Consider the following 16,851-nt stretch of genomic DNA (forward strand, 5'->3'; position numbering starts at 1 on the left):
AACAAAGGGGAAAAACCACAGGAGAAAAAAAAAAAGAGGAAAAAAAAGGAAACATGGCATATCTTGATTTATACTCAATATCCATAATTCTTTTCTGGATGCAGATGGTTTTTTCTGTCCAAAGTCTTGGATTTGTCTTGGACTACTGAACCACTGAGAAGAACCAAGACTTTCAGGGTTGGCCATCTCAAAATCTTGCTATTACTGTGTACAATGTATTCCTAGTTCTGCTTGTTTCACTCAGCATCACTTCCTATAAATCTTTCCAGGCCTTTCTAAAATCAGCTTGTTCATCACTTTTTATAGAACAATAATATTCCATTACTTCATATATCATAACTTATTCAACAGAAAAGACTAAATCGGCAATGTTGATGCCATTTGACATAACTTATTCATCCAACTGATGGACATGCACTCATTTTCCACTTCTTTGCCACCACAAAAAGAGCTGCTACAAACATTTTGGCACATGTGGGTCCTTTTCCCTCCTTTATGATTTCCTTGGGATACAGACCCAATAGTTCCCTCAGTATTTTGTAAACTCCTTGAGAGCAGACACTGTCCTTTGAATCTTTTTTGTAGCTCCAATGTTTAGCACAGTACTTGACACATAGTAGGTATTTAACATAAGTTACTGATTGGGCTAGGATTCAAGAAGACCTGAGTTCAAATCCAGCCTGATTCTGCAATCTGAGAAAGTCCTTTCGTATAAACTGAGTGTTAAAATAGCTTCTACTTCCCAGGATTGTTGAAGGATCAGATGAGCTAATATTTATAAAGTGTGCTGGAAACCTTAATGCACTATATGAATGCTAGCTTTTACTCATGGTTTAGTTCTACAACCAGTAAATAAGACCCTGGACAAATTACTTCATTTCTCTGAGCCTTGGAAATAATACTTGAATATCCATATAGAAGGACTTTTGTGAAAAAAAAAAGTTCATAAATTTTAAAGCAATACACACAATGGGACTTATTATTATCATTACTATTCTATGGGGACAATCACATTGCTAAAAAATGTTCAATTGGGATTTAGCTAGTACCATGTTTTCTGTCCTAATTAAATGAGTTAACCAGAAGCTGTATCAGATATCTGTGGTCTGTCTGCTTTGGAAAAGTATATTTTCTTATCAGGGAAGGTCAGAAAGGTTGTGACTCCAACATATGGAAAGATTTTACACTTTCAGAAAAAATGCATATCAAAGAGGGAGAGGATGATAGAAAAGACTAAATCGGCAATGTTGATGCCATTTGACATAAGCATTGTACCTGCTTTTGATTTTGGTTTGGTTTATTTAGTATGATTTTAGTAATCATAACTAAAGGGCAACTTGCATAAAGTTACTTACCCTGACTATGATGCCCATCCGTTTGCTTTCATAAGTGAATGGGAAGATTTGAAGAATAGTGAAGTTCAGAATCTGGCCACCAGGCGTCCTCAGCTGCATAGAAGATTGATCTCTGCCCACCAGGGTTAAACCAACACTTTCAGTCCACTGGACTAGAGCCACCTAAATATAACCAAAAGTCAAAGGTCAGATGGAGTGCTGAGTTTCCAGGTTCACGGGTCATGCAAATGAACACCAGTCAGAGAGGAGTTGTGGGAAGGCTAGTCACTTATGTCAAAGTAAAAGCACTCCGTTTTATTTTTGGTTTTGTTTGGGGGTTGTTACTTTTTGGGGGAGGGTGGGGAGAGGGGTGGAGACGGGTGGAGACAGAACCAGGAGATGACATGAACAAATGGTCCTTTAACATCATTTTCACGGACCAAACCTGCTCATTGACAATATTAATTACTTGGGGCCTGTGGAAGGCTTAGTGTCAATACTGTATAAACCATAGTGGATTGGGCAAACAAGCTGGAATATATTGTATTCATTATGGTACAAACTATAACCTGGTAGACAAGTAATCTACCTAGATAAGGGAGAGAAGAAGGGGAAAAGAAAGGGAAGAGGAAAGAGAGGAAGAGGAAGAAAGGAAGAGACAGAGGCAGAGACAAGAGAGAAAAGAGCATCAAAACAAAAAAGTTCAGAGCACTAGACTTAAGTTATGAAGCTATCACTCAATTTTAACCTTATTCACTAGAGTTGAAATGATTCATCTCTTCACAAGGTCACAGATTTAGAGAAGGAAAAGACATTTCAGGTCATCTGGTCCAATCTTCTAATTCTATAGATGAAGAAACAAGCCCCACAGATTGTCCAAAGTCATAGAGTTGAATTTGAACTCATTCCTCTTACCTCAAATCTAAGATTCTTTTTTTCTGCCTTAATTTCAATTTTGTATATATTTAGACATGTAAATGTTGTCTAGAGTAAAAGAATGTAAGCCTCTTGAGAATAGGTACTAGTTCTCCATTGTACCACAAACCAGTAAAGGAAGCTAAGACCTAAACAGGTTTTTACTTGCCTAAGATCACATAAATACTAGGTAGCAAAGCCAGCATTTGAACACAGGTCTTGTGGTTTCAAATTCAACATTCTTTCCATTATATCACACTGCCTCCCATCTATATATCGCCCAACATAGTATTCTGTACATGGGTGGTAATATTGGTTAAATCCCTGTGTTAATTTAATCTATTACTGCATATCTTGGACAGATAATACAGATAGATAATAAGCTAGGCCCAGGACATATAAGCAGAAAAAAAGCTCAATTGCATTCAGGAAATCACAATGTACATTTATTAATCTTCCAGATGTTCTTAAATATGAAAACCCTACTTTTTAACCTCACCAGACTCCCACTGATGCAGTATGACTGTGAATCATTGAACACCACAATCTCTGAAAACTCAATCAAAATTGTGGGGAACCTGAAGGGCAACAGAGATATGGGAAGTGGGCAACCGCAGCACATTACCCACAAATGTAAGGATGACATAAGGGATATGAGCCAGGAAATATATGATTAGAAATAAAAGCAAGTCAGTAAGATAACAAAGGCAAGGAATGACAATGGAAAGTCTAACTATACTCCACTTACGAAATATTTAAATACCTAGAGGGAGGCCTTTAAGCTTGTGGAGTAGAAACCTTATGGAAGAATTGCTGAAGGGCGTGGACAAGCATCTATCCCGAAGGATAAGAAAGCAGGGATGGGCTGTGGTTTGTACCACTAAAGGGAATCTCTATATCATGAGATCAGGTGTCCATTGAAGGAATATTAAAGACAAAAGAATGAACTGAGTTGGATAGGTTTCAATTGATAATGAAATGGATCCATAATCTCATTGATTTAGGAGTTCCCTACAAAGATGTTTGCCTAACCTATGTGTCTTTCACCCATGTCTTCCCAAAGTTCTCAGTAGGAGCCCCTCCAATCTGAAAGAGACTTTCCTCACTTTCACCCAACATCCTGAGGGCACTATTTTGGAATGTTCTGGCCAACCATCCCACATCCCCATCTCACACCACACAACCATCCCAAATTCTCTTTCTTTAACAAAATTCTTTTAAAAAGTTTTTATTCTCATTCTTTGGAGTTACTCCTTGGTTACATATTGCTGGCCTGATCACACCCTCTTTGTGCCTAGTTTAATATTTGATGTTTAGTTTGAGAGACAGTAGCATTCAGGCCTTAATGCTATACGGTAAGGCTGGTAAAATGGTTATGCTGAAATGATGAATGTTTACTCTTATGGTTAATTTAGAGTCAATAAAGTCTTTGCAATTTCCCAAAAACAAGTCAGCCTGCTCTCCTCTTTTTCAATTCTGGATCTAGTTCATTTTCTGTCTGTATTATTGCTCCAGGTCTACATACTGCTTGACAACTCTTGGAGGAGTCCATTAAGATGCATGTTACTATCTAAGCAACATTCTACCCCCTTTCATTTATTTACTCAAATGTTTTCCTGATAACATAGCTAGATTTTATATAGTGCTATTTTTCATTTGCTTCACTTAATTTACTCAAAAATGTCTTTAAAAAAAGCTTGAATCAGCACATTGTCTTAAGGTTTGCCAAGCACTTTATATATCTGATTATCTTACCTCATAATAACTCTATGGACTGTTAGTATGACCATTTTACAGATCAAGAAATGTGATTTGCCCAAGATCACACAGCTCATAAGTGTCTGAGATCAGATTTGAATTCAAGATGACTCCTCCTGACTTCAGCCCTGTCAGTCTAGCAACACCTAGCTGTCTCAAAGAAAACTTAGTGCTGGATATATACATTGAGAATTTACCTATATACAGATGTTAGTTAAACTCACAGGAGCTAATGAGGTCAACAAGTGAGAGTATAAAGAAAAAAAAAGAAGAGGGACCAGGACAGAAATCTGAAGTACATCCACAGATAGGAAACAAGATATAATCAAAGAGCAAAGGGAGAAGTTAAACAAGTAAGAAGGAGGGAAGGAAAAGGAAGAGAGAAAGGACAGGGAAAGAGGGAAGGAAAGAGGGAGGAAGAGAGACAAGCAGACAAAAAGACATAGAGAGACACAGAGAGAAATTGAGACAGAGACAGAGAATTTTCAGATCTCCAGGTCTAACACAGTGTCCTGTGCACAAGGCTAAATTGATGCTTATGAAAGAATGGCTTAAAAAATTAAGACATAGGGTCATACTTTAGTCGGTATTGAGGTAATGATGATCACAAACAACGAAGATGTTCAAATTGAAACAAGATTCTACAATAAATTGATCTTTTCTCTTAGGTGGTGTTCAAATATCCAATAGCTCCTTTAAGTCCCATAATTTACAAGCTCCCAATTATGTCAGTCAACAAGCATTTATTAAGTATTTACTATATGTCAGACTTAATACTAAGCACCATTTCATTTGCTATAATCTTTATCAAATTTCCTACATGGAAGGGGAAGGAGAACTAAAGGAATTTCATTCTTTTTAAAAGAATTTTTATCCTACCAAATGTGATTTTCAGCAGGTGTGACTTCTATGATTCTCAGTTTCTTCCTCTATAAAATTAGGGGATCTCACCTGTCCCGGCTCTAATGTTCTGTGATGCTAAATTTATCCAAGTGATTGTTACCACTAATGAATATAAATTGTTCATTGGAGAGCATGAAGGGGAAGAAGGTTCAGAGATATTATATTTAAATTAATTAGATGGAGGAATAGATCGTGAAATCATAGATTTTAAAACTGAAAAGTTACCTTAAGAGTCATCTGGCTCAATCTACTCATTCTACAGATTAAGAAACTAAGGCCAAAAGGGGCTAAATTACTTGTCCAAGATCATATAGATAAGGTAGTAGGAAGAAGGGATGGGATTGGGTGGGAATATGCATTTGTTAAACACCTACTGTGTGCCAAGGGTATACAATAAATATCATTTCATTTGATCCTCACAATAAACGGAGAAGTAGGCACTAATTATTATACTAATGTAGGCACTGATGATTACAGTTGAGCAAATTGAAGCAGACAGAGGTTAAGTGGTTTGTCACAAATCTAGTAAATTTCTGAAGCTGGGATTTAAATTTTTCCTAACTTCAGGCCCAAAGCTCTATCTACCATCTACTCCCAGAGGCAGGATCTGAACAAAGGTCTTCTTCACTCTAGATTCAGTCTTTTCAATGAACACTTACAGAGATTCAAAAAAAAAAAAAAAAAAAAAGGAAGAAAGAAAGAAAGAAAAAGAAAAAGAGACGAATTTAAAAAATAGAAAAGTCAATTTTTTGGCTGGAGGAATACTTCCCCAGTGAAAACAAATCACTTAAACTTTCCATCACCTCTAAGAGCAATGATGTTAGACTATCCCAGAACCAAGATGATGCTATAAAATCATCAAAATCACATCTTCCTGAGGGAGGGGGAACAATGACAATTGTACTTTGAACTCCAAGCCATTTGGTTTTAAAGACAGATATTCTTTCCCACAGCACATTTCACTCAATAGAGTCCTCATTAAGTAACCTAGCTCTCTTTCCTTCCCCTCACTTCCCCGTAGCAATGTGATAATTGAAACCTTGGCAAGCTTGTTCAAATCTTATCCAAACAGGATATGAGCACTGTAGGTAGCCTTACATTTTCACCTTCTGCTTAAATATGCTACTTTGGTATATCAGTTTCAATTTAAAGATAGATATCCTCTAAGAAAATATAAGAGAAAAAAACTCACACTGAAGCCACACCACTGTGAAAGAGGAAATTCTAAAGATGAACTTATTAAATTCTTTAAAATCACAGCCAAAAAAAAAAAAATTCACAGGTTAAAAATGATGCTAAGCCATTCCCATTAAGTAAATTTCCATAATAATTTGATTTATTTAATGTGTGACCTTCGACATATCATTTTCCATTTCTGGAACTGTTTTCTCTTTGATAAAATGAAGGAAGAAGACTGGATCATTTCTCTAAGTCCCTCCAACTCTTACATTTTCTAAATCTTTAGCAAGGGTTCTTTATTCTGTGTGTATCATGGACCCCTTTGGCATTCTGGTGAAGACTTTGGGCCCCCTCTCAGAATAATGTTTTTTAAAACACTTAGGATTTCCAAGAAAACCAATTACAATGAGGGAAAAATGTAATTTCCTCCATTCAAATTCGTAGGCCAGAGAGTGTCTCATTCCATTGCAACATTAAACTGGAATTAACCAAATACTGAGCTTAGAGCTACCTACAACATTTGGAGTTGTTAGGGAAGACTGGGATGAAATAAGGTAGCCTTGTAGGTCACTTCATGGTTGTATTGAAGAAGAGCCTTACGCATCCATGGATGACTGAATGGCAGGATACTTGCAGGACTCCAAATCACAAAAATACTTATCATTATGTATGAAGAATTATCTCTAAGGGCCCAGACAGAGGGATTAGTTCAATGAATGCCAGAGGTTTTTTAGTGAGTAAAGCAAGTACCAAGTCCAATATTCCCTGGCTGTTGTTGATTGTTCAGTATAAATTTGAACTGCCAGAATAAAAAGACTGAAAATAAACTGGGCTAGCATATTCATCAAGTAGAAACAGAGTTCACAGCTTTCAGGACCATGAAGTTACAGAAAAGGAGCAGCTAATAAGGCGGGTAGCTGTGTGAGTGAATCTCTTCTTAATGGGGGTGGAGATTGAAAGGAACCAACCAGAAACCTACTCTGACCCAGAATTTCTGCTTCATATTGAGAAAGGAACCATGAGACATGGAATAGATATCTGGGAACTCCTGTGAAAGTAAAAAAGCTTCCACCTTATCCTATCAGTCCTGTCAGATATTAGCTATGAGTGCCTCTGCTACATAATCACAACAGGTGTAGGGTGATCAGTTGGTGAAATCTGTACAGGAGGATAGAGGTCATTACATCTTGAGAAAATGCTGCTATTAAAAAAAAATTGTATCTGGAAATAGAGAGGAAAATAAAGGAAGTTTCCTGTAGGTGGACAGAGAACAATGATATATCCTCTCCCAGAAAGAGATTTGGAGATGGACCCCTGAAAAATAGGATCATAAGAAAGCTATTGATGGTTGGCCTATATAAATGTTTGTAAAACTGTATAGGGCAATTTAGCACTTGGGAGCTGGGAGCCTTTCAGTCTCACATAAAATCTGAGGCATCCTCTAAGTCCTTGTCCCTTTCTGGATCATTCAGAGGAAGCTAGAAGCCAGACCATGGAGGGAAGGAATATAATGGGCTACTTATCTCTGAGGGCCCTTTTAGCAACCCTGAGGCATGTTACTGTGGACAGGGTCAAATGGAAATCTCTAGAGTTATTTGGACCATCTTATTTGATTAACAAAATACAAGACTGAGATAAAAAACAATATTTCACAAAGGGTGAAAAGTAATTCTTCTCAAGTAATGGTTACAAAAGAAGCTGGATTATTTTTGTATAACAGCCCTCCTTACAATAATCCTGTTTAACTGTGAGGAAGGCAGATGACATCTGGCAGTTTACAAAAGATTAGAGCAGAACAAAGCTGTCATACTCATCATTATAATTATTCCTGATCTTTTCAATACTGTTGATCAGGTAGCTAAGCCCAGGATGAGTGGTATAGAGTTATCAAACTTGCCAATTCTTTTTTCTCTATTCTTGTGGCTGAGTCTGGTCAGAAGCTGTTTGTTTTCACCTAGGAAAGAATCCAATGTACCCATTATTCCCAAGGGCTACTTGAATTGTTCCTTATCCTTATACAATGGGGTGGGCAGAGGCCTTTCTGAAGGCACTGATACACACCATTATATTGATAATACAATGTTGACTAGGCCAGGTGAAGTCACAGAAGCAAAGGCCTTAGAGCAGGTGACAGTCCATATGTGAGATAAGGGATGGAAAATCAACTCTAAGAAAATACAGGGTTTAGCCCATTCGATCCAATTCTAGGGAATGTGGTAGATGTGAGAAATCCAGAGAGGATTTCAAACACAGTTCAAAATAGACCAGACTCTTGCTTCCCCATAATTTAAGTAGGAAGCCCAAAAAATTATTGGACACTTCGGGTTTTAGAGAACTTACATTTTTCCTCTGGGTATTCTGATGGTCATTACTGAGCTACCTACAAGTCTACCTCTTTAAAATGGGACCGAGAACAAGCTGTAGTCTAGCAAGCATAAAGCATGTAATCCAGTAGTCTCTCCCCTTGGGTATTCATGATCCCAAAGGGTGTATATTTCTGGAAGTCTTTCTCCATAAAGAGTAGGCTAGCCTTTGGCAAGTTCCAAGTGTTCAGAATTAACAACTTGGGCTTCTAGCACTCCAAATTCCCCAGAGCAATCATTTTCTACCATCTTTGAAAAATCTGTGTCAGGTCCCTAAATTCTGTTGAATAGATGAGAAAGAGTTACATAATCACTTTTTGCCTAGAGTTGTCTATTATGGATTGGTTGATACAAAAGGGTTCCCCCTAACAAGATAGGTAGAACACGGGAATCTTCTGTTGCTAAATGGAAATGGTACATTAAAACTCACAGTTGGGGGGGAGGGGGCAGTTAAGTGGTGCAGTGGATAGAGCACCAGCCCTTAAGTCAGGAAGACCCAAGTTCAAATCTGACCTCAGACACTTAATATGTCCTAGCTGTGTGACCCTGGGCAAGTCACTTAACCGCAATTGCCTAAATCTTTCTAGTTTTAGTACCCTTCCCTCCCCCCAAAAAAGTGGCAAATATTTCAGAGAGTGAAGAATTATACTTAGTCAGTCATTAATGCAGAAACTAGGGGACACTCTAGGAAATGGGAATTCTGTTAAGTCCTTCCACTGGACTGACTTCTAAGATGCATGGCTAACATATGAGAAAACCTTGAAGGATCTACATCTATACTAATTCCTGGGAGGTGACTATGGACTTGGTCAAGTGTTCAGGAGCCGAAAGAGCACAAGACTCCAATCACAGGTTCTCTCCTTTGGGGTCAGGACCAATGGAGGAATTTTGCCCATGTGTCCCATGGCATCAGTTATTGTGGGGTATGTCAACATGCATCAGAGATATTATTATGCTAAGTGACCACATGAAAACTATTACAAGAATAGCAGAGTTTGGAAAGAGGATCCAGTGTCAATGTGGACACAGGACTGGCAATGGCATGTTGTGCTGGACACAGTACCATCTGATTCCTCTGAAGGGCAAGGCAGCTATTCATGCCCAGCTTGACCTCTTGTGATAAATACAGCATCAAACTAACTCTAGTGGTCCTCCACCTGTGCCCAAATGGCAAAAAGCACTGTCCCATATCAAGTCAAGATAAGTTCCCCTGCTAATTAAAAGCTTCATAATTATGCATCTCACTGCCCAGATCAGATGTCCAACCTCCCAGATGCTATATCTGTGACAGATCAGTGCCACCCTGGGAAGGGTTAGAGCTCTCCACACAAATGATTTCTGGAATGCTGACTCCAGGAACACTTATAAGAACAGATTATTCTTGGAGATAGTTCCAGGTGAACTTATTTGGCCTTTCCTTATTTGTACTCCCATGCAGTGTTGTCTTAATTTCAAGATTCTTATTTCCTCAGAGGGATAAATACCAAAGAATTTATTCAGGTCTCCTTCAAATGACAGACCTTCTTTCCTGTAGGAAAAGACTTGGAAGACCAAAGATGGTATTGCTGAGAGGCACTGCTTTTTTGGAGATGATGGGACTATAACAACCTAATCTAATTATCTACTTGGAAGAAAGAATATCCCTTAACTGACTTAGTAGTAACTGAATCATGGCATACAAGTAAGGCAGAGTCCTTATTTAGTCCCTGTGAAAGAAGGAATTAGCCCCTCAACTAAAGCCTTTTAGGGGACAAAGATTTAATATCATTTCTCAGGAAAAGGGAGGTTTGGACAGATATGACAAGGAATAGTGAGTTGGGGGCAGTAGAGGGATCAACCTAAGTCCTGTTAACAGTTGTTTGCAAGAGGCTTATGATTGACTAGTCTCTTTACCACAAACATAATGTAGAATTGTTGACTATGCTGAAGTGTCCATGCTGTAGATTAATGTTCCTACAGCTGCTCCTGCTCATTGTCTCCCTTCAAACACACCTTTTTTCCCTTTTTTTTTTTTTTGAAGCAATTATGGTTAAGTGACTTTCCTAGAGTCACACAGCTGCTAAGTGTCTGAAGCTCTATTTGAACTCAGATCCTTCTGATTATAAAGTGGTGCTCTATCCACTGTACCACCAGTGTCATTGTCACTGCTCATTGTCAACACTTCATATAAAGAAAAGAAACCATGCAGGTATCATCGTCTGTGGCTCTTATATTCCAAGTACTGCTCTGATTCCAATTTAACCAATGTATATTAGGAGAATTCACCATGAATTGTAAAGACTTAGCATCACCTACTACATAGACCAGACAACTGAGACTTGAGACTTCATCATTCCAAAGTTGGTGATAGAAAATGCCTAGGATCTGTGGCTCTCTTCACATTTTTTGTTTGGTAGGTTGGTTTTTCCTCTCATTATGGTACATTTTGGTGGGGGGATTTTTTTTTCCTCCTACTCTGGGCCATGCCACAGACTTGCCCAATGAGCCCTAAAAACACTGAAATGATGAAAGGTTCTCTAGAACAAAGGTATGCCATATGGCATATGAGTTGTACATGGCCTATAATATTCCCAAGTATGGCCCAAATCAGATTAAAATGTAGTTCTCCACTCTGAGTTTAATGGCTGATATACTAATAAGAAAAATAACTATTATTTGAACATGTATGGTGTCCTAGATAAATCGGTGGCTCACAGGTCTATTTAAGCATGATTTAATGGCCCCATTTCTATCTGAATTTCCCTACATTGCTAAAGATCCTTAGCCATCAAGAGGTGCTATAGGATAGAACTACCAGCATTTCCCTGACATACCTTCTTCAGCCCCCTATTATTCAGGAGAGATCTCTTCTTCCTCAGATCTCTCAGAACATTTTCTTTGTGCCTTTACTACTTACTTTCTATTTTATAATATTGTTTTTTGTCTTTATGTCTTAGCTCCTCGACTCAATTAAGTTTCTTAAAGGCAAAGACTACCAGCAATTACCTTTGAACACAATCATGTGCTTTGGCACATAGTGGCTACGTAGCACATATGAAGTTACTGAATATCCTCATCTGGAGCTTCAGTCCTCCAGCTGACTTCCAAAGATTTTAGGTCAATCTGTCCTAGATTGAGGAAATAATAGTAAGGATGCAGCCAAGTATAGAATCTAACTATTAAATTGAATAGATAAAGCACAAACTAAATTAATTCTGGAAACTTCAAGGAGGAAAAGCTAACTCCATGCTTTGCTCCCATTTTGGATTGGTTTCAATGATGAAATAGAATGAGTGAAACAGGTTTTTGCCTTAAAAAAAAAATCAGAGAAATCTGGGCCAAAGATTTTCAAAGAAATGGCTTTTCTTTTATGCAGCAATAAACCACTGATGATAAATTTTAATTATTTCTCCTTTGTATTTGGAGATGCATATTCAGGAATTAGGCCAGAACCCATTAAATGTTTCACCCTTGACAAGAATTCAAAGTTATTTAGTCACTGTAAAAGCAGGTATAATATAAAGCAAGAAATTTTTAATGCTAAATAATTAGTATGACTCCCCCCAAATTAAACAATTTTAGTAAACTTAGTGCTTTGTACATGGTATGCACTTAATAAATGTTTGTTGTATTGAAAAAAAAAAAAAACATAATAGACCTCAAATTATTTTGTTCTAGATAGTAAGCTTGTCCATATCTTTACTATCACAGATATGACTTTTAAATTTTTAATTAAGGGCCATACCACAAAGAGGCAATATGTATATGGTACTACAGAGAATGGAGACTTCAATGGAGATTCAATTATCTCTGGATAATTTCCAATTCTTCTAAGTAGCCTAGTGATTCTCAAAAATTAGTCTACCATACTTACACTATTTAACACCCTAACCTATCCAAAGTGGCCATCACTTTAGAAACTTCACCAATAAGGTGTATATTTTTTAAATACTGACTTTTAACAAAGCTTGGGTTCAAATACATAAACAAATTGCTATAATTCCCTAAGTGTTTTATTCATATATAAAATGAGAGTATATATATAAAATAAAATGGTTTAATCATTTATCTTTGAACTCCCTCTCAGCTCTAACATTGTCTTTCTAAAGTCCTTCCTGGTTCTGACATTTTCAGTCACATGAGCTACAGTTCTTTGTGAAGCTTTTCTGGTCATAGTAAAAGCAAAATATAAAGGAAGGCATTCATCACTTAATACTGGACCAAACACAATCTAGTATGACTATATATTAAGAGTCCATGGAGAAACTGCCATGCAACTGATCCCACACATATCATATATATTAAAGGTACTCTTGCTTCTGTCTGTTGGCTCCCTTTCTTAAATTACTAGAAGTGTTCTAAAGCCACAGTGAAAGATGCTTCATAGATTTCATTTCACAGACACCAAAATCCATCATCCTTTGAGGCTAGTCATTTTTAAGAAGTACCATGCATTGATTCCCTACATACTGAAACACTAACATTAATCAATATACCACCTATCACCAACTTCCCCATCATCACATACTTCCCCCCACATATTGTACTCCCAAAGTCTTAGAAATTGTGGAATGCTATCTGAGTAAAAGAGTATTTGCTCAAGGATGTTAGGCACACTTATCTCTGTTCAGATTATATCTACTTAATTTCCCCTACTAGTTATTGTATGGTTGCCAATGAAGGATTAGTACCCCTAAGGCTGTAATCGATATCTGAATGAAGATAGTTCAAGGGTCCTAAAGCAGAATATGAACAGGAAACAAATTTAGGAAATTCTGCTTTCTGTTACAGGAAATGAATCTGTACCAACTGGTAAAAATTACTCTCACAACTTTAGAGTAAAATGAATACAAGTTTCTGTATGCATTTCATAAACTGACCCTGCCTGGAATATTTTATTGCTGTAGAATTTCAAAGGGAGTATTTTCAACTCTAGTAAAATTTTCACTTAATCCAGAAGGAATTCAGAAATAATATGGTTTTCTGAAGGATTCTATTTAAGCTAAAATGAAGAAATGGGACTGAATGATCTCTAAGGTTTAGTAGTTTTAAAAAATTACAATCATCAATGACTTCAAAAGTGTTGCCTTTAGTCTAACTTCAGCAAAATAACTCAGGATTCACAATTCAGGTGAAAAAAAGAGAAAATGAAAAAAAGAAAGTGCTTCAATTCTCTGAATTGACATTAATGTACAACTTTGAACTAAGTCCTATGGGAAAAAAATAATTACATCTAAATTGTATTTTAAGGTCTCCAAAATATTTCACTCATAACCATTGTACACTTGTATATAGTGAAAGTATTATTATCCCTACTTTACTGCTGAGGAAACTGGGATTCAGAAAAAGTATGTGACTTAGGAACCCTGAATAAGCATAATAAAGGCAAAAAGATGAAGCAACAGGAATATTTATTCTTGGCCAATACAGATAAACAAGTGTCAGAACCAGGAAGTTTATTGGGTTTCTTGACCCTAGGTCCAATGCTTTCTACAGTACCATGTAATATATATATATATATATATATATATATATATATATATATATATATATATACACACACATACATCTCAAACTCCAGGTAGATATAAATAAACATGTGAAGAACTATTAAAAACCCAGGAGAATTCAAATAATTATCCAATTTTTCAAATAATATTATGAAACAATCATGAGCAATAAGATAAACAATATCTGGAAACTATGCAGACCCCAATTCTATCAAGTAATGGGAGCAAATCAATCAACAATCATTTATTAAGTTCCTGCTCCTTGCCAAGATATAGCAGGAACTTATTAAATGCTAAGGATACAAAGAATATACAAAGAAATGCACTGGGAATGCAAAGAATAAAGCAATCCCTCCTTCCAAGAAATTTACACTCTACAAAAGCATATAAATATATGTATGTGTTTTTGTATATGTGCATGTATGTATATAGGAGCAATTAGTAGCACAGTGTATAGAGTACTGGATTTGATATCAAGAACATATCTTCCTGAGTTCAAATATGTTTCAGACACTTGCTAGCTGTGTGAATCCAAGCAAGTCACTTAACCCTTTATCTCAGTTTTCTCATCTGTAAAATGAGTTGGAAAAGAAAATGGCAAACCATTCTATTATCTTTGCCAAGAAAATCCCAAATGGTGTCTTAAATACACACACACAAAGTATAATATATTCTTTTCCTCTGGATTATCCTTCAACAATGATAATAGCATTTATACAGCACCTACTATGTGCCAAGTAAGTACTTCATAAATATTAACTTATTTGATCCTCACAACAACTTTGGGAAGTAGATGTTATTAATACCCCCCACTTTACAGTTGAGCAAACTAAGACAAACAGAAGTTAAGTGACTTGCTTAGCATCACACTGCTAGTAAGTATCTGAAGACTGTATTTCTTGTACTTGAATTCGGATCCTCCTGACTCTAAGAGGCTCAGCCAGAGTTCTATACACTGCTCCACCTAGCATTCTCCAATTCTAATAAAGCCATTACTCATAACCCAACTCTCAAACTAGAAGAGATCTCAGAGAACCAAGAATAGATGTCACCAAATAAAGTCTGTTAACTCGAAATATTTCTGATAACTATAGTTGATTTAGAGTTTTATTGTTGTTTTCTTTTGGGGAAAGTCATATAGATATTTCAAGTAGACAAGAAAGAAAATGTGAATTTCTATACATTTCTAAACTTAAAGTTGAATATGGTTCCACAAAGAAATCTTTGACTTCTGAAAAAAGTTTGTCCAAATTATATTGTTACAATTTCAAAGAGTCTAGTAGTTATGCCATTCCTAAGAATTTGTCACACTGCAAATGTGGCACAGATTTTAGCAGTCATTGACATGAAATTCCAGTATCCAAAATCTTAGCACAAATGAAGTCAAAGAAAAATTAGAGGGAACAAGAGGGCAAAGGACATGTATGAGATTTCACATAAGTTTCATTTCATGCCTCTAAGGCACATGCATTTGGGTCTTTCATGCTAAAAGACTATGAGCTCCATGATGGTAGCAGGAGCAGCTTAGCTCCCCTCTGCCAGTGCCTAGTGCAGGTCTCTATAAAAATTACTTTTAATAGATTTTGATGATTGATTGATTTAAGACAAAAGTTCTTAATCTCTTTGTATGCCATGGACATTTTTGGCAGCCTAATGAACTCTATGGACTCTTCTCAGAATGTTTGTAAATGAGTAAAATAAAATACATAGAATTACAAGGGGAAAAAAAAAACACACTGAGCTAGTACACTGAACTAGTAGTCAATTTAAAAAATTCACAAATTCTAGTTTTAAAAATTCTGATCTAAAAGATCTTAGAGTATCAGAAGTTAATTGTGAGGTAAAATAAAGCAATCTAAAGATATCAGAGCAACTCCTTAAAACAACAACAACAAAAAAAAAAAAAACCAATATATCTAGAGACATAAAAAAAAAATCCTAAAAACAAACAAAAGAACCTGATCATTCCCCTCTTCATTTTTCATGTAAGTAAACTGAGACTCAGAGAGGTTAAGTGAGTTGTCCAACATCATAGAAGTAATAAGTAGCAGAGCTGGGATTTGACTCCCAGTCTAGTGCGCTATTATACCAGATCTGCTTTCCCTTTTAAAAAGGAGTAATTTCTTCTCTCCAAAGCACAGATTTCATATATGAAGACTGATTAATGGGTCATTCTCCCACTTAAGGTAGACTATTCCAGGTGGCTTTAGAATAACATAATAGTGTCCACTGCTCATTAAAATTACTATTCCATCAGGTAGTCTATCTTGCTTAAAATACAAGTTTAATTTCCAAAAAGTTTCCCCTTAGATTCTGTTTATAAAATTGATAAGCTGCTTGAATATATGAGCAAGGAAAACGACCTCTTTACCTGACCACAATTATGTTGCCTTTGATGCAGAGAAACTTTAAGGTTCATCCATTTAAAACAGAAATATGGTAGATAGCTTAATGTTTCATTCAGTCTCAAGTTTAAGATAAATCCTTGGAATAGTAGAGTAGGAATTTGGAGAGTGTGGTCTGGCATCACTGAATTTGGAGTCTGAAAAGTTGGGTCTGGAATCTCTTGGCTGTAAGGAGCTATATGCCTATGGCCAGATGGCCTTCCCTTTCTGAGTCTTGGTTCACTGTCTGTAAAATGGATATTATAATATTTGCATATTTTAAATTGCACTACTTTGGCTAAGGTGCTTTGGAGATTGTTGAGAACTATATACAAAGGAGTTCTTCATAATTAATGATTATATAATGATCAGTCCTAATACTCACATAATTAAGAGAACAAATAATTGATTTTTATGAATTATATCACAAGTCAGCATGACAAAGGATATAAAAACACTTTCCTGCTGAGTAAGCAACCTCTACATGGAAATAATAGGCATTCTTAATTATATGAGAAACTGGAAG

General features: G+C 36.4%; 1 protein-coding gene across 1 annotated transcript in view; it reads right to left on the bottom strand.

The window, feature by feature from the left end:
- ATP9A (ATPase phospholipid transporting 9A (putative)) overlaps positions 1-16,851 on the bottom strand; it is a 166,371-nt gene that overhangs the window by 41,606 nt on the left and 107,914 nt on the right. The window contains exon 15 of the mRNA XM_051976604.1: positions 1,356-1,517. Within this exon, the coding sequence (XP_051832564.1) occupies positions 1,356-1,517 (162 nt within the window). The remainder of the gene's footprint in view (positions 1-1,355; positions 1,518-16,851) is intronic.

The sequence above is a fragment of the Antechinus flavipes genome, chromosome 2, assembly GCF_016432865.1.
Source record: "Antechinus flavipes isolate AdamAnt ecotype Samford, QLD, Australia chromosome 2, AdamAnt_v2, whole genome shotgun sequence".
Lineage (NCBI taxonomy): Eukaryota > Metazoa > Chordata > Mammalia > Dasyuromorphia > Dasyuridae > Antechinus > Antechinus flavipes.